At 52.9% G+C, this 18,314-nt stretch overlaps 1 protein-coding gene across 4 annotated transcripts; it reads right to left on the reverse strand.

Annotated features, from left to right (window-relative positions):
- Positions 1-254: 254 nt before the first annotated feature.
- On the reverse strand, positions 255-14,175 carry NLRX1 (NLR family member X1). Of its 4 annotated transcripts, none has more exons than XM_036861597.1 (10): positions 13,844-14,175; positions 12,155-12,282; positions 11,520-11,589; positions 10,961-11,049; positions 9,794-10,413; positions 8,216-9,031; positions 2,805-3,400; positions 2,477-2,563; positions 1,433-1,684; positions 255-1,120 (listed from the first exon to the last, which is right to left on the reverse strand). In XM_036861597.1, the coding sequence occupies exons 2-10, from the start codon at positions 12,222-12,224 to the stop codon at positions 799-801; spliced, it is 2,922 nt and encodes a 973-aa protein (XP_036717492.1). In that variant the 5' UTR covers positions 12,225-12,282; positions 13,844-14,175; the 3' UTR covers positions 255-798. The 4 variants fall into 4 exon arrangements, with proteins under 4 accessions (XP_036717492.1, XP_036717493.1, XP_036717494.1 ...); XM_036861598.1 differs by having other exon boundaries at positions 261-1,120; positions 13,940-14,175; XM_036861599.1 differs by lacking the exon at positions 13,844-14,175 and having other exon boundaries at positions 261-1,120; positions 12,155-13,836.
- Between the last annotated feature and the right edge of the window lie 4,139 nt (positions 14,176-18,314).

Raw genomic sequence — 18,314 nt, forward strand, 5'->3', positions numbered from 1 at the left:
AAGGTCACTGTAATTGCTGGGCACTGTAATTCCAAGCCTGGGATAAATGTATGAGAAGGGTGACAGGAGCCCTATGGCCCAACATGGCCTACCCCCACGCTGACATCTTGTTCTTGCGCCACCCTCACCACAGTCCTCAGGGCCTCTGAAACTAGTGCCCAAGAAACATTTGCAACAGAACGTGGTCAGTGGTTTAACAGAATGACCAAGAACAGTACCCTTTCTTGAAAGCAACAGTCAAAAAAGACTCCACAGTAGTTGGAAGACACAGCTCTTTAATAGCAGCAAGTCAGCACCCATGCCCCTAGGGGCCACCGAGGTTGGGTACCATTGTGGTGAAGGGGAAACAAGGGTGAGGACACAGCACCAGTGAGAGAGGAAAGTGGCTGCTGGCATCCTGGGGGTCCCAGGGTGTCCCAAGAAAGCATAAAGGCAGGACGCGGAGGCCCTCCAACACATCTGGATGGCAAAGCCCCTGGCAAGGCCGACGAAAGAAGTGTGCCCCCTGGTGGCACAATCCAAGAGGAGATTGGTGGTGGTGCTACAGGACAATGTGGCCACCAAAACGCCACATCTTTCAGTCCTTCTAGCCGAAGGGAGGGGAAGCATGTTCCGTGACCCTGAAAACTCCAGACTTGGAAGCACTGGTTGGACATGCCCCAGGAGAGCAACTGGCACAGCTGTGCCCATTCCTTTGCCTCCAGCCCTGAAGGGATCTTTCTGGAAGTGGTAGTGCAAGCTAGGAGGCCACAGACAGAAGCGGCTTGGGGCCAGGGGACACACACTGCTGCTACTGTCTCAGCTTCCAGGGCCTCCCAGCTGCTCCAGGAGGGCCCTGACCTCGCCCTCCACTCGAAGCAGCTGGGCTTTGCGCCAAGGATTAAGGGTGCCTCCTCGGTTATCTTCCAGATCCCACAGCAGAAGCTCCAGGTGGCGCCGGACCCGGCCCCGATCCCAGCTGTTGAGGTTCCGCTGGACTTCACCCAGGATCACTGACCAGTACTCAGACACTGCTGTCCCCTCTGTCAGTGACACCACGACCTGGGCACTGCCCTCAGTGGTGCTCCCCAAGTCCCGCAGGGCCTGGCGGCACTCTGAGCTCAGCTCGTTGAAGTAGAGGCTAGCAGGAGAGAGAAGAGTAGATGCCGTTCAGCTCTGAGAAGAAGGGGCAGAGGGTGGGTGCACAGAGAGTAAGGGGTCTCATAACTGTTCCCCTGGCTGTGAAATGCAATGGGGTAAGTGTTTGCAATAAGCCAGAGATGGAGGGTGGTGGCCACTGGGAGGCAGGGATGACGCTAGAATTCAGTGGGACCAGGGTCAATAGAAATGGGGCCACTAGGACCCTAGGAGAAATGGTGGTGGAGAATCAGGGCAGGGGAAGGGCCAATCACCAAGGGTGGGTGGGGAGATGGGAGTGGAGGGCAAGACTCACTGCAGCAGCTCCAGGGAAGGGTGCTCCCGGGCAGCCTTGGCTAAGGCCAGGGCCGCTGTGTCGCCAGCGCCGTTGTAGGCCACATTCAGCTCCTGTAGCTGCTGGTTACGGTCTAGCTGGGCAGCCAGCAGCTCCAGGCCCTCGTCCCCAAGGCCCGTGTGCAGCAGAGACAGGTGTTTCAGCGAGGTGTTTCCCGCCAGCCCCTCCACCAGCAGGGCCACACCCGCTGCCGTCAGCGGGTTGTTGGACAGCCTAGGGCCACAAGCACCCCAAGGTTATGAGGGCCCCTAGCAGATGCCCTGTGCTAAGCACTGGGACTTGGGCCAAAACGGTGCACCGGTTGGGGCAGAGACCAGCCTGGACGCAGAGAAATGCAGTCCCAGGAAAAGAGGATGGAGAAACGGGGGTGAGGCTCACTGTAGAGGAGGGAGAGTGGGGTGGAAGCCGGCTTCTCCCTCCCCTCCTCCCGCCTTCCATTCTCCTTTGAGACGCCCCTCTTCCCTCTCCCCTTCCTCGTTACCATGTTCCTTCTTGCTCCTTTTTTCACCCCCTTCCAGCCCCTGCTTCACCCTCCCTTCCTGTTTCCCCATCCCCCTCTCCCTCCCTCCTCATTCATCTCCCCTTACTCCAATCCAAAATCAGGAACCCAGGCGTCTGGGTTGCTAGTAAATCAGTCAACACTTTAGGAGCATCTATTGAGTGCCCAGCGTCAGGGTCATCCTTGTGAGGCGACAGGGAAAATCCTGGGAGGGAATCAGTGGCGTTGTTACCAGGTAACCAGCCTGGGTGTTATTCCACCCCCCACCCCAGGCTGATTTTAGCCACGCAAGAGGCTTTCTTAGCACCTATTTATTGCTGGTGGCATCTTTTCCCCTGCCTGGCTGCTTGTACTAGACGTCATGGGGTGGGGAGCAGGTCAAGGTCTACACTCCCGTCTTCTTTACTACAGCATGGGTGTGCCTGTTCCAGGCATGTTGGGAGGTGGGGAGCTCACCCTTGACCTTAGCTGGCCAGCAGGATGGAGCCCCCTCCCAGGGCACTCACCGCAGGGTGGTAACTTGGCACTGGTCATGCAGCAGCAGGTCTCGGAGGTCCCTGCAGGCCTCGGGGCCCAGGCTGTTGAGTTGCAAGCTGGAGCAGAAGGTGGGCAGAGAGCAGGTGAGAAACCAAGGAAGGAGTTCGGCACGGACCTGCCCACCCACCGGGCCCCTCCCTCACCATCCTGCCTCTCGTAGTCCACAGCTGTGTCCCCTTCTGTAGCTCTTGTCACCTCCACCCGTACCAGATTTCACCCCACCCCCTGGTCCTTCCTCACTCCCTTTGCTTTCCCAAGAACCTTCTCTTCCACCCGCGCATGAGGACAGGGCCTCACCCCAGCTTCTGGGCACGCAGGAAGACAGGCCTGAGCGTGCGCAGCCCGGCGGGGTCCAGTTGGCAGGAGGCCAAGTTCACCTCGTCCAGGGCATGCCTTCCACTGCCCAGTACAGCTGCCACCACCGTGCACTTGAGGGGCGTCATGCGCACGCCCGCCAGGTTGAGCTGGCGCAGGGAGCCGAGCACCTCGGCGGAGAAGCGCTGATTCTGGAACTCATAGTGGAAGAAGAGGTGGTCAAGGAGCTCCGAGGGGGGCAGCACCTGCCGGCCCAGCTTGCCCAGCTTCCTCTTGATGGCCTGGGCATTCTCCAGGGCATCCAGGGTCTTGATGGGGCAGCCGAGCTGAGCCAGCACTACCCGGTTATGGGCAGAGAGAAGGCCGCCCATGAACATGGGGAAAAGCTCAAAGACCTCATCCTCTGTGGGCTCGTCCAGGTGGCACCGCGGGCCCTCCACACCCAGGATACTGGCACCCATCTGGTCCAGGACGTCGTCGTTGTAGTAGTCCTCCTCTCGGAACATCTCCAGCACCATGGCCTGGGCCACTGCCTCACGGCTCTTACCTACCACACGCCAGAACACACGTGGAACCACCTGGAAGGGAAGAAGGGAGAGGGCGCTGCAGCCTACTGTGTGCTGTTTAGCCTTCTGGCCTAAGCTTAAGGTGCAGTCTTCCTGACTGCTCCAGCCTGGTGATCTCCCTTAAACTCGAGCACGATTTGTCTGATCATACTACTCCCCCTGCTGCAGCACCTTCCGTGGCTCCCCACTGCCCATGTGGAATATAGAACTTTGCATAATTTGGCCCCAATTTGACCTTTCCGGAGTCACCTCTCAACACTCGTCTCATGTACTCCAGACACTGGGAAATTCTTTCTTTTTCCCAGACACCCCGTACATTTTCAAGCCCAAGCATGGTGGGAAGGAGTTAGCATATATTATGCATTCAGCTTGGTACCGGGCTAGGTGGTATAAATACATCATCATCTTCAACATCATCACCGTCATCCCAGCAGCGATGACGGATGTTGCTCCTACTGCTTCAGACCCTGCACGATTTGGCCTCGTGAAGTAAAATTCATATTTTAAGGAAAGACAAGAAAAATTTAAACATAAAATTTTTCTCTGCCCATTTGGGCCTCCTCCCTCCCCTCCAGTGTGCATTGTGCATCTGCATTATGCATTTAACTAGACCTCCCCAATGGCAGAAATACCCGCTCAATCATAAAGATCAATTTTTCTCCTTCTGGCGCCAGCCATGTAACTCCTTAGAAGATAACATTCCTTTCTCAATCCTGTAAGGGGTCACAATGACCCACCACTCGCCTTGTATATGCAGACATCTTTGGTGAACTTTATGTACAATGCCAATATATCATTTTCCTTAAAGACAGAGATTGGTGCAAAACAGACTGCTGAGAGACCTGAGGAGATACTGGGCCTCACCTTGTGGAAGATCTTAGTTTCAATACTTACTTATGATCCTATTAATACTACTAGCTATATTACTTGTATTTGCCTATTTTATAAGATTGTTGTTTCTTGCATCACCAAATGTGTGACTGAGCCTCAGATAAAATTAATGATGATTAGGTGACTTGAAACAATTGATCAAATATATAGTTCTGTAAGATGAATGATTGTAATAGTGTAACTCTGGATAAGGGAAGAAACAACAAGAGGGAACCGTTCCTTGGATCATAACGGACTAGTAAGACAGGGGGTCCAGAGGATTTTGGCTACTGTTAATAGGGTCTAGTCCACTAATAGCACATTGAGTGACCTATCAATGAAATCCTGGCCGGACCTGGGAATGAGCATTCCTAGTGCTGTGGAACATATTGGTCACGAAATGCCTCCCAAACCTTGGTTGAAACTAAGACTGAAAGGGAAGGGATTGTAAAATAAAGAATGTTGCCCACCACCCAATTCTACAAAGTCAAGCCATTAGCCACTGCAGTCACTGGATACAATAACCTCGAAAGGAATTCAGGGCAAAGATCAGGATAAGGCACTTTGTGCTTTGAGAAAACTGACAGAACTGGTCCTTAGATATTTCAGGAGAAATTTTTGTGAACCCGGATTCTTGCATTTTTCCGTACTTAGAAAAGCACTAACACCATTAACTGAGATGTCTGTCCCTCGTAACCGGGTACAATCTTCTACTGCGATGTATGTTTGATTACACATACCCTCGTTGCCAAAATCACATATATTGAATATGTTGGCCTCCCTCTTAATCTCTTTGGAATAGTTATCAGAGCTCTCTGAGAGACTGTCTCGTGGGTTATAATCCTCAGATTGGCTTGAATTAAAATTTCCATTTCTTTCTTAGATGTGTTAGGGAACCGTTGACTAAAACCACCCGCCTTGGCCAGGCACGATGATGACCACTTGCATGAGTTGTCTCATAACAGGAGGTCCCGATAAGGAACATGGTGCTGCCGTCAAAAACTAGAGAATTCAGGAGGGGCCAAAAAGAGGGAGGAGACGCCAGCCCCATAATATTGTCCTATCAACCTCCCAGAATCCTTGGCGCTGGAATCCATCTTGGCTGAGACATGCGTGCCACCAGGAAGGACCTTGAGTCAGACTAAATATGGGCCAAGCAAGATGACTGGCCAGAGACAGCCCAGAAACTAACCCCATTACCATAAAACCTGAGACTACAAGCCATGTGGCAGAGCAGTTCTCCTAGGTTCCCTTACCCCACTGTTCTCTGCTCGGGCAGCCCTTCCCAATAAAGTCTTTTGCTTTGTCAGTACGTGTGTCTCCTCAGACAATTGATTTCCGAGTGTTAGACAAGCGCTCGCTCTCAGGGACTTCCCTGGTGGTGCAGTGGTTAAGAATCCGCCTGCCAATGCAGGGGACATGGGTTCGAGCCCTGGTCCGGGGAGATCCCACATGCTGCAGAGCAACTAAGCCCGTGCACCACAACTACTGAGCCCACGTGCCACTACTACTGAGCCCATGTGCCACAACTACTGAAGCCTGTGCGCCTAGAGCCCGTGCTCTGCAACAAGAGAAGCCACTGCAATGAGAAGCCCACGCACCGCAATGAAGAGTAGCCCCTGCTCACTGCAACTAGAGAAAGCCTGCGCGCAGCAACAAAGACCCAACGCAGCCAAAATAAATAAATAAATAAATAAATAAATTCATTTATTTAAAAAAAAAAAAGAGCTCGCTCTCAGGCCCTGGAAGGGGTCCCCCTTCCAGGAACAGATGGACTATCGATCAATTTTTCACTGACAGGCCCCTGTCAACCACGGCGCCTTCATGACAGCCTCTCACCCTCGCTCGCTCTGCTCCTGTCCTCTCGGCTTCTCTCTCTCTCTTTTCCGTTTTTTGTTTTTTGACGGTGCCAAGATTGTTCCTTCTTCAAAGCTGTGCCCTCTTCCCGGAGTGTTCCCCCCACCACACCCAGTTCTTCTCCTGGCTAATCCTCCAGGGATCAGATTAAAAGCCCTTCCTGCAGAGAGGCTTTACTTATCCCCCCAAACCAGGTCCCCCCCTCCCCCCTTACATACTTCCATAGCACCTGGAACTTTGCTTTCCAGGCACTTCCCAGAATTTTTAATCACATGGTTATGTTGACATGTTTATGTTGAGACCATATGATCAGAAAAGGCAGAAACCTGGGGTTCTGTTGCTTTTTCCTCCGAATCTAACACATTGCCTGGCACACAGCAGGCACTCAAATAGTTATTGAAGAACTGAATGTTTGGGAGGTTGGTGACATCAGCTGCCATCCTTGCAATGGTTCTGAAAGGAAAGGAGAGGTCCATTCCTCTGCCAAGAGCCACCAGGTTGTCTTGTGGCACCTCCTCTCATGTGTTTTCTTCACTTTTTACAGGCGAGGTTCCCACCATGGAGGTTATAGTGCCCCTCCCCCAACAAGCATCTGGAGACAAGACACACAAACTGTCACTCTGGGAAAATGAATCAATAGGCTCATGAAGAAACAGATGGTACCCATCCTCTGCTAGGCAACCCTCCCTCCAAGAGGGCTTGTGGGTGTGGTGCCCCCTTAAGTAACTGAGTGGCTTTCTGAACCCTGTCAGGAGACCACAGCCTCTCACTGCAATCCAGATGAGGCAAGCACATCCTCAAAGGGGTGGGTGGCCTCAGCAATGGCCATTACCTCCCTGCCTGAGGCAGTGGTGTAAGAAGGGATGGGCTGCCTGAGACTGTTTTTGTGTTTAACAAACAATTAAATAGCGCTTACTATGTGCCAGGTCCTGCAGATGAAGACATTTAATCCTCATATTGGGCCAATGATATAGATTCTATTATTATCTATTATTATTCATTTAACAGATAAGGACCTTGGGGCACAGAGAGATTAAGTAACTTGTACAAGGTCACACAGCTAGTAAGTGGCAGAGCCTGGATGTGAACCAGGTAGCTGCGTTACAGAATCCCTGTTTTTAACCCTGAGGCTTTGCTGCCTATAAAAAGGAAAACTTGTTAAAATGTTGTCAGCTCACCAGGGCTCTGCTTCCCCAAGACCGATTACTGAAACATTGCTATAGCGGACCAGGGTTACCTAGCAAGGCACCATAGCTTCCTAGAAATATCCATAGTACATCAATAAAGTTTGGCGGAAAGAGCACAGGATTCAGAACCACAAAACCTGCACTCAGACCCCAGTTATTCTCCTTACTATCTGAGTGACCTTAGTCAAGTTACTTAGCGTCTGTGAGCTCCAGTTTCCTCATCTATAAAAGGGATCATAATTATATTTCATTTACAAGGCACCCGGGCAGACATCAGCCGAGAGTGGCTACATCTTCCCATCAAAAACTTAGTACATCCGCCCTGCTCACAGCACAGTCCTCAGGCCTGTAATTTGGTTTCCGGAGCAGACCTGCACCCAAGACGGACTGTCCTAAGCCAATTACCAATGCCATTTATCCTCCTGGTATAAATGAATAAAATGGCATCTGCTTTATAAACCTGTCTCTGGTGATTAAGTTAGGATGAGACATCACTCCCAGAGTCTAATCACCTCTGAGGAACAGATACAATTGGGTTTCTGGACCTGCAAAGCACAGGACAGACCCTGGACAGTAGTGACCCCTGCCACCCAGCAACAAAGACTAGGAGGAGAGAGGCAAAAAACAAAAAAAAACAAAAACAAACAAACAAACAAAAACCTATCATTAGAGTTATGGGATTGTTATGAAAGTCCCTGCACCCTCAGATTCCCCTCCAAGCCTTCCCCAGCCTGTGGCTTCTCTCTCCCTCTTCCTTATGCCCCATTCCCACTAAAAGCCAGATTGCCCAAATCTGAAACAGAGCCAAGAAGAGGATTCACAGTCATGCAGGAAGAAGCAGTTTCCTTCTGGGGAGGAGCAAGGGTGAACGAGGAGGATGGGGGCCGGCAGCCTGGGATCCTAGGGCTGTTACCTTGAGCAGGTTGAAGAGCAGGGGCAGGGCCCGCAGGGGCAGCAGTTTGGCCATGATGCCCAGGACCAGGCTGATGTCCTCCCCGACACGGCCCACGAGCTCGGCCACTTCCTTGCTCACTCGCTGCAGAGTCGTCTTCCGCAAACCCAGCACAATGTAGAGGGCAGCCAGGTATTCCTGCATGGCGGGCACAGTGAACACGAAGGTACCCAGGTGCCCTGGCTCCACGCATGGGGCCAGAAAAAACCTCAGGGCATCCCGGCGGAACACATGCAGCAGCTGAAACTCCTCTTCCGTCTGGATGCCAGCTTCCAGGCAGCCACGGACATCCTCTTCAGAGAAGTACGTCTTGCGGGAGGACACCCCCTCGTAGGCCAACTTGCCCATGGTTCGGGCTGCATAGGCCATCAGGGACAACTTGGAGGGGTCAGTGCTGTCCAGCATCTCCCCACTGAAGTTTAGATGCAGGAAGCTGGTGTAGATGCTCGTGAGGGTCTGGCCGGCTGGTGTGGGAGCGTGCAGGAAGTGCAGGGTGGCACAGACAAGCCAGCAATACGAGGGCAGGAAGCAGGCAGCGGCGATCTGGTGGTGCCCCTCCAGGTTCCGGGAGAGCATCTGCACCAGGTGGTCACGCTGAGCCGGCGTGGCTGAGACCCCCCCAGCTCCGTGCCTGCAGTCTGGCTGGTTGAGGCGGAGCTGGAAGTAGAGCTTCTGTAGGTTGGTATCAGAGAAGCCACAGATCTTGCCATAGCGGCCCACATACTTGCTGGGGATGCGGCCGATGGCAGAGGGCCGGGTGGTCACCAGAATGCTGGCCTGGGAAGAGCATGGTTGAGAGTTAAGAAAGACACTTGTGGGCTTCCCTGGTGGCGCAGTGGTTAAGAATCCGCCTGCCAATGCAGGGGACACGGGTTCGATCCCTGGTCTGGGAAGATCCCGCATGTCATGGAGCAAGTAAGCCCGTGAGTCACAACTACTGAGCCTGCGCTCTAGAGCCCACGAGCCACAACTACTGAGCCTGCACGCCGCAACTAGTGAATCCCACGCGCCTAGAGCCCGTGCTCCGCAACAAGAGAAGTCACCTCAATGAGAAGCCCGCGCACCGCAACGAAGAGTAGCCCCCGCTCGCCGCAACTTGAGAAACCCGTGCACAGCAACGAAGACCCAACACAGCCAAAAATAAATAAGATAAACAAATTTATAAAAAAAATAATAAAGACCCTTGTGTCCTGATTGGCTCACTTGCCAGGGAGTCCCTGAAGACTGAGTGTTCAAGGATGAAGATAATGACGACCACAGTAATATAACTCACACTTACTGAGCACCCACTATGATCCAGGACACTGTGCTAAGCACTTCATATGCAGTATCCCATTTGTTCAGTACAACTCAAGGAGAGAAGGAAACAGAAGCCTGGAGAAGTTACTGACTTGCTCAGTCCCACGGCTTGGAAGTGGAGAGGCAGGATTTGAAATAACCCAGAGCCTACGTTCCTACCCATTAAACATGCGGACTCAGGACACGAAAATCCTGAGGGGGCAAATTGGGGACAGTGGAGGCAGAGCAGGGTGCACTCACCTCGGGCAACATGTATTTGCGTAGCAGGTTGACGATGATGGCAGCTGGCGCCTCTGACTCCTCCGGGTCACTGCAAAGCCCTGTGCCCGCCAACCGGAAATCAAGGTTGAGGTGCTCCAAGCCGTGGAACACAAAGAGCAGGCGGGAACCGGCAGCGGTCATCAGAGGCAGAGTCTCCTTCAGGGTTGTGTAGCGCTGGGCCACAAGTTGGCACAAGGAGGCCGGCGCAGGGCCCAGGGATGACAGGTCCTCGCAGGAGAAGGGGATGAGCAGCTTGAAGGCTGGCAGCCGCCCGTGACACCAGTCCAGGACCATCTTGCGCACCAGCGTGCTCTTGCCTGTGCCCACTGTCCCGTAGAGCACCACCGTCTGCACCCGGCGCCCACTGGCATCGGGGTCAAAGAGCTGAGACAGGGCCAGTGGAGGGAGCCCAGCAGAGGGCGGCTGATGCTCCAGGGCCAGCTCAGCCAGTGGGCGAAGCAGCTCATCAGGGCTGCTCTCGCGGATCACAGGGTCTACATGCACCGTGTCTAGTGCAAAGGTTGGGCCGAACTGGCGCTCTTCCCTGGGCAGCCGGCTGAACCACTCGGCCAGGTTCTGGCGGTGCCGCTGGATAGCTTCTGGATGGGAAGGCAGAGGGAATGTGTCAGGGAGAGGGGCTGAGAAATGCAGGAGCTTAAGGAGGTGGTAGGGTCAGGCTGCGGAGTCAAGACACAACACCAGGAGATGCCAGGACCCAGAATGGTGCTGGACACACAGGACTCCCTCAGACTGTCCAGAAAGTTTGGACCCCTGTGGCAGAAAGTGGGAAGCCATGGAACGAGTGAGGGTGAGTCTGGGCTGACTGGCTGCATGATTATCTGTGTGTGATCTTCACCTGACAGCTAGAGGCAGTGTGTTGAAGGTAGGGATATTATATCCCTCCCAGTGCTTTGTACATCGTAAGTGTGCACTGCATGAATGTTGCAGGAAGGGACACATGGACAGATGGATAATGGGGCCAGGGAGAGTGGGTCCACTGATGGCTGATTGTAATGGATCCTCTATACCTCCTTCCTGCTTGTTTCTCTCTCCAAGCCCTTCTTCCCCACGCTCCCTGAACCCACCCCCGCACTGGGAGCCCAGCAGCCCCTCTCCTCAGGCTGACTGAGGAGCCAGTCCCTTTACCAGCTGCAGCGATGCCCTGGAACAACTGTCCGTGCCTCCCTGATGGGGGACCACTGCCCGCTGAGCTTCCATGATGGCGTATAAAGGCCCTGTGAGCAAGGAAAAGGGATGAGCTGGGGCTTGGCTATTGGGCTCAGGCTCTGCACAGGCTCAGAGTCCAGGCCTGCCTGGACTGATGAACTTCTGGCTTCCTGAGATCCAGGACTGACTCTGGACACCCAAGTCCAGAGCCTCATCTGACTCTCATACCCTTCCCAGGGCCTGAGGTCTTGCCCCTACCTCTCCAGCCCCCCACTGCTGACTGCCTGCCTGGAACTCAGACTGACCACTGCCAGACTCCACCCACTTCCCACCGGTCCTCCCTCTGGCTGACCACTGTGACTTGTACTATGGATGATATAAGCTAACTTCCTCTTAGGCCTGGTAGTTGAGTCTGTACCCTCTCCAGCCCCGGAAGACCAACTCTCCCCAGGAGATCAAGCTCTCTCCAAGTCCTGACCCTTCCCAGGCTACTCTGCTGTGCCCAGATGTGTCCTAAGGTATGACACTGAGGCCTCACCTAGGGGGCCCAAGGGGGCGCTCCCCTTTAAGGGGCCAACTCCAGTGGATCAGGAAGGGGATACGTTCATCTACAGAGAGAAAGCAGAAGGAAGAAACAGCATCCAGAATTCACCCACATTAGCTCAACAATACACAGATCCCACATCTACATCAAATCCCCATCATTTGCTCTCATAGCATCATGTACTGCCCCTTTGTAGCAGTTATTATGAAATTTTATATTTCATTATGTAATTATTTGATTAACATTCATTCACACACTCACCCCCATTCCTCCATGAGAGCAGGGATCACATCTGTTTTGGTTCACAAGTACCTGCTTAGAACTTAGCACGGGGTCTGGCACATAGCAGGCACTCAATAAATATTCGTTGAATGCAAAATGAAATCAGACAAGTGTTCCTGGACTTATGTAGCTACAGGGACACTCAAAGATCATCTAATCTGACTCCCTTAGTTTAGGATGGGAAAAAGGAAGCTCAGGGAGGTGCGGTGACTTGCCCAAGGCCAACAGCTAGTAAATCACAGAGCTGGGACTGGCATGCCTGATGTCTGGATCCCTTCTCTCTTGGAGGTGCCATCTGGACTCTGGAAAGGGAGAAGTGGCAACAGAAACCCCTACTTCCTGCTCACCTGCTGGCTGGAGTACTCTTCCCAGACCAGGGCCCCAAGAGGCCCTGGGCAAATGGCAGCCCCACCTCATGGCAGGAGAGAAGGTCAGGGCCTGGGGGACTGAGCACACCACCTTCTATCCTGTTCCGCTGCAGGAAGAATGGTGTGAATGGACCCCACACACCCCCACTTTCCCACTCCACCTCTCATGCAGGCCAAGGGAGGCCCTTCCTCCTCAGGAGAACATCAGCCTTTCCTTAAATGCCAGCATCACCAAAGCCCTGGCTTGGCTTTCAGACCCCTCTCCTCTACATTCCCCACCTGAGTGATCCTACCACCCACTGGTTCTCCCCTGAGGCTTCACGATTGCCTTTCTCCCGAATTCCAGCCTAGTGAACTGTTTTATTTAGGTGTCCTTTTTTTTGCTTGGCTGCCAGCAAGCTCCTATGAGTCCTGTGTTCATTTTCAGTGGCTTTTCTGAGCCAACATTTTCCAGTAACAATCATCCACTCTCCTCTGAAGTTTTTCCTTAGCTATCAGGTCCTTTTAGCTGAGTTTTAATGGTTTGATCATTTTATCTTCTCTGTGACTTTTATGTAACCTGCCTTTGAGGCTGGCATAAATAATAGATAAATGAATGAATGACTTCCTATTTGATATCTCCATATGGACATCCTGCCAATGCTTCGAGCCACATGCTCGCAGAACTGAACTCAGCATCCCTCCTCCCCTTCCAGTTACTTTATTGCAAATCTTCCCCATCACATGATTTCTACTTGAAATCTGACCTCTTTGTCTTCAAATCCTTCCCCCCTCCTTCACACAGTGGAAACAGCCCTGCCGGTTCCTCAACCCAGTACTTTGCCAGCCTGTTCCTATTGCATAATCCCTACCACCGTGTGCTAACTTAGACCCTCCTCCTCCTTACTGGCCTCTGCCTTCAGTCTCATTCCATTCCCATCCCTCATCCCAGCCACCAATCGCCTCCCTAAAATCCTAGGTTATGTAGCGTCCAAACACCTGGCCCACACCAGCTATTTTCCTGAGTTTCCCCCTGACCCATACCTCACCCGCCAGGCTCACTGAATTCTTGCTCCCACTTTCCTAACTTTGTTCATACTCTTTCATCAGCTTGGAATGACCTTTCTCCCCTGCCAGAAGTCCTACTCAATCTTTTAAGAACCTGCTCAAAGGTCCTCTCTCCTGGGAAGTCTTTCCTGATCCCTCTGAGCTCCCTTAAATGAAGCATACAGCTATCTGGCACCTGGTCTCCACTGAGATGTGACTCCTTAAGGGCAGGGCACCCTTAGGGAGAATTGGGTGCATTGGGCCCTATTGCCAGCAGGGCCAACCAGTGGAGGCGCAGCCTGGGACTCAGACCAGGAGTCCCGGGGTCGGGGTCGGGGAAGAAGGGTTAAGAGACGGCCCTGGAAGGCTGGAAAAGCTTGGGGAAACTAGCTCAGTGGGATAAAATCAATCGGAGGGCCTCTGACTCAAGATGCGACTGGCGGTGGGGATGGGGGTAGGGAGGTCAATTGTCGGAAGATCACTGCTGGTCCCCAGGGAAGTGAGAAAAGGAGAGGGCACAGCAGGAAAGGTACGGGGCCTGTGCTCGCACAGGTCCAGAGCTCCTCCTCTTAAACTGGGTCCCAGCTTTCCTAGTTCTACTTGGTTTCAGAGCCCAAGAGTAAAGCCCGCCTGAATGCCCACCTCTCAGAGCACCGGCTGCGTCCCACGCGTCCCCAGCCGCTAGCTCCTAGTGGCACCAGCCCAGCACCGCCCCGCCCCTGCTACTTAGACCTTTACCGCCGCTGCCCTGGCCCGGGAGCCGATCGCCGCCGGAGTCTCCCGCTTGCTCCCAGAGGCCCCGGCGCGGCGCAACGCTTCCTGCACGCCCCGCCCGCCTGCGCGGAGCCCTGTCAGCCCTGGCATCCGGCCCGGCAGCGGGCAAGCGCCAGCACGAGCCCAGGCGCTCCGGGCCGCCGGGTCCTGGGAGGAGGGAGATGGCGAGAGGGGCTAGCGTCCCGGAGAGCAGGCCCGGGGCGGGGACTTCTTCCCCATCTGTCTCTCCTCCCCCCACCCTCAGTGGTACAGCCCTCCATCCAGGCGGGCCCTGCCGCTGGGACTGCCCTCTGCAGGTCACTAAGCGCCAATTCCATCCCATTACTCACCACCTCCCAGGCAGGGCTTCTTGTTATGCCCATTTTACAGATGCAGGAACTGCAGCTCAGAAGGGTGAAATGACTTGCGCAGGTTGACCCAACTAGGAAGGGGAAGAGCCAGAACAAGAATCCGGGGCCTGGGTCTTCCTACCTCACCCCTGGACCTTCCCGAGGCGACCCCCATCCCCCATCCCCCATCCCCCATTCCCAGGGCATTCTTCCCTCTGTGCCTCTTCACCGCTTCAGCCTGCCTCCTAACAGAGATCTAAGTCAAGGTCTTCTTGGGTCCTCCCTCTGTACCTGGCTCTCTTCAGACCCCAGACCCCTGTGTATGGCTTCTGGTCATTTGGGTCAAGGCAGGCAGAAGAATGGGGCTGAGGGACAGCTCCCACCTCAACCTGCTCCTCTTGTCTGGCACCCAACCATAGCCTGGCCCTGGGGCTTCCTGGTCCTCAAAGCCCCCAGCCTCATCCCTGTGCTTCCATACCGGGCACACCCAGGACCCACGTAACCGACGGAGGAGCCACCCACCACCCACAGCCAGGGCATGCCTCCACATGCAAACACAGCTTGCACTGGACGGAGGTGTGCAGTCGGGAACTGGTAGAGAGGCGCCTTGGGCAGGGCTGAGAAGAGGGCCTTATGATCTCTACCCTCCGTCCAGACTGAGGACAGTGTGGATATTTCACTTATACATGTAAACATCTGTTCTTTCACTGAACACGTGGTATTGGGCTAGTATCGAGCAACCAGAACAAGGTGAACAGGGACCAGACCATAGCAGTTCCCCTCCAGGGGGCCCAAATGATGGTACTTCAGAGGGAGACAGAAGCCTTAGGAAAGCCTGGGAGAGGAAGTTACTAACTGCCTGTCACCTGGGAGGTGACATTTGAACTAGATCTTAAAAAATAAGCTGGGGGACTTCACTGGTGGTCCAGTGGTTGAGAATCTGCCTTCCAGTGCAGGGGACGCGGGTTCGATCCCTGGTCAGGGAAATAAGATCCCACATGCCGCGGGGCAACTAAGCCCACGTGCCGCAACTACAGAGCCCACGCGTTCTGGACCCCCTGCACCGCAACTAGAGAGAAGCCCACGTGCAGCAACTAAGACCTGATGCGGCCAAAAACAAATAAATAAATAAACATTAAAAAAATAATAAGCTGGTACTCAGTCATAAAAAAGAATGAAATAATGCCATTTGCAGCAACATGGATGGACCTAGAGATTATCATACTAAGTGAAGTAAGACAAAATATCATATGGTATCACTTATATTTGGAATCTAAAATAATGATACCAATGAACTTATTTACAAAACAGAAATAGAATCATAGACATAGAAAACAAACTTATGGTTACCAAAAAGGATATATTTGGAATTTGGCATTAACAGATATACACTACTACATATAAATTAAATAAACAACAAATAGCACAGGGAACTATATTCAATATCTTGTAGTAACCTATAATGGAAAAGAATCTGAAAAAGAATATATATGTGTATATATATACATACATGTATAACTGAATCACTCTGCTGTACACCTGAAACATCGTAAATCAACTATACTTCAATTAAAAAATAAAAATTAAAAAAAGCCAGAGAAGGGAAGGGCATTCCAGGCAGCAGGGAAAAGAGCACGTTTGATTTTAACAAAGTTCTGAACGAGGAGTACGATGGGGTGAGGGGAGAGGAGGTAGAGTAACGCTGTGAATGTGATCTTAGGGGTGACATTTCAGGCCTGGAGGACTCCTCTAGCTTCACTCCACTTTCCTAGCCACGCGAGACAGACAGGCCCCTAGCTGCGTTACTGGACACAGCTCAGAGCAAGACATTCCCCTTCCCCACCCCGCAGCGGGCATGACAGCCATATAGGTTTTATTAATAACATATAATTTGACTGGCCTCTTGCAGACAGAAGTACTGTGAGTCATACTGTGGGCATGTGCTCTGTCGTCGGACCTCAGGATGGGGCAGCAGGTGCTACAAAGCCACAGCACAGAGAAGTGCTTTGGTCATCTCTGCCCTCCAGCACCTTGCACAGACCCTGTCACAGAAGGCAGCTGCGTTGAAGGAAATGATCTCTGGGTCCAGGAAGTTCGGCATTCAGGGAGAGTGGGCCCATTTCAAAACATGCTTAGATGCCCCCCCCTCTGCAGGTTCCTGGGACTGGGGGGAGAAATCGCAGGTGGTTCTCAGGGGCAAGAGCACAGCATCTTGAGAGCTTGCTCAAGTTGCTTCTCCAAGCCTTGGTTTCCTTCTCTGTAAAAGGGGGAAATGATCATGCTCATCCTAGTAGCCTCATGGAGTTGCTCCAAGAATCAAAAGTGCTTTCTTGGGCTTCCCTGGTGGCGCAGTGGTTGAGAGTCTGCCTGCCAATGCAGGGGACACGGGTTCGCGCCCTGGTCTGGGAGGATCCCACATGCCGCGGAGCAACCGGGCCCGTGAGCCACAACTGCTGAGCCTGCGCGTCTGGAGCCTGTGCTCCGCAACGGGGGAGGCCGCGATAGTGAGAGGCCCGCGCACCGCGATGAGGAGTGGCCCCCGCTTGCCGCAACTAGAGAAGGCCCTCGCACAGAAACGAAGACACAACACAGCCATAAATAAATAAATAAATAAATAAAATATTTAAAAAAAAAAAAAAGTGCTTTCTTCGCAAATATGTGAGCCACTCTACGAAATTTCTCTGTGAGCCGCTCTACAAATGTTCTCTGTGAGCCACTCTACGAATGTTCTCGGTGCCTGAATGGCCCTTGCTGGCTCTGGAATGGCTGTTCATTTCCTTTAGCTCCGAGGGGAACTTACAGATGTGTGAACTTATAAATTTTACTCTTTGGGGAGTATTTTAAATTTCATCTTAAAAGAGAAAGAGTAAAAATGAAGAATCTTAAGAAAGACTATATAGTGGCAGAATTTTGTGCCCTCTGACTTTTAGGAGCCACGTGTTGGTATCATTCCAGGGAGAAGGTGGCACCCAGAGTGCCCCCTAAAGCTAGCTAGAATTCCAGGTGCTAGGACTCAGACTTCCCACTTCCCATTCCCATGCCCCACTTCCCACCCCCAGCTCCCACCCCCATAAGAAACAAAGTTAGTCCATCTCCAGGCAATCACCCATCCGGTCATAGATTGGGCCCTACCCTAGCCCGGAGCATAGCACAACTAGGGTATCCCAGGCAGCCGGCAGGACTGATGGCAGCCCCTTCCTTCAGTCCCCAAGCTCAGGATCAGGAGGGAAGAGGGAGAGACAATGTACTGCTTCTTGGGTCATCCTGCCACCAGCCCTCAAGGCCTTCTGGACAATTGCCTACTCCAAATCTCAGGCTACCAGAGCCATTTGTAGTCCTGGTGGTTGATGGCTTGGCCATGGGAGTGTGGCTCGGTAGGAAAGAAGCGAGGAAGAAATGAGGAAAGTTGTGCTGAGCCCAGTGGGGCGCCTTCCACTCTCATCCTGGAGCTTAGGTCCCTGGGGCTTTCTGCTTCTCACTGCCTTCACAGCCCCTAACCTCCCCACTCCCCCATAGGCACAACCGGGGAACAAGGGCTCAGTGAGTTCTGAAAAGAGAGTCACGTATCACTCAGGCAAGAATGCACCTAGGCAACAGACACGGAGTCCCTGCACGCAGTTTGCAGATCCACCAGTAACAAGCATCATGGGCCAAGGCCAAGGATGAGGGGTCCGGAGGCAGAAGACCTGGTTGCCAGAGCTGGTTCCCACTTCCATTAGCTAAGGGTCCTTGGGCAAGTTACTTAACCCAAGTCTCGGTTCGCTCATCTGCAAAATGGGTTGTCGTGAGAGATAATGCAGGGTTGACCTGACACTCCCTTGAGATAATGAACATAAGCATTTGTAAGATGTGAAGCTTGATACAAATATCTCATAAGATACACATTCACCTGCTTGACTTCCCATCCCCTGCCACAGCCTCCCTGAAGCTCATAGACTTCTTGCCAAGAGCTCTCACAGCCCATGGTACCAGGTGCCGGACCCACACACATTTACACACCGCATACTGTA

Source organism: Balaenoptera musculus, chromosome 8 (genome assembly GCF_009873245.2).
Source record: "Balaenoptera musculus isolate JJ_BM4_2016_0621 chromosome 8, mBalMus1.pri.v3, whole genome shotgun sequence".
NCBI lineage: Eukaryota > Metazoa > Chordata > Mammalia > Artiodactyla > Balaenopteridae > Balaenoptera > Balaenoptera musculus.

Bases quoted from the DNA above. Each gene is read 5' to 3' on its own strand.
- NLRX1 (XM_036861597.1), bottom strand. From the start codon at position 12,224: ATGAGGTGGGGCTGCCATTTGCCCAGGGCCTCTTGGGGCCCTGGTCTG. The intron at 10,414-10,960 runs GTAAAGGGACTG...CTTCCCATCCAG, and splicing joins CCAGGGCATCGCTGCAGCTG to AAGCTATCCAGCGGCACCGC. The intron at 9,032-9,793 runs GTGAGTGCACCC...TGCTCTTCCCAG, and splicing joins GCAAATACATGTTGCCCGAG to GCCAGCATTCTGGTGACCAC.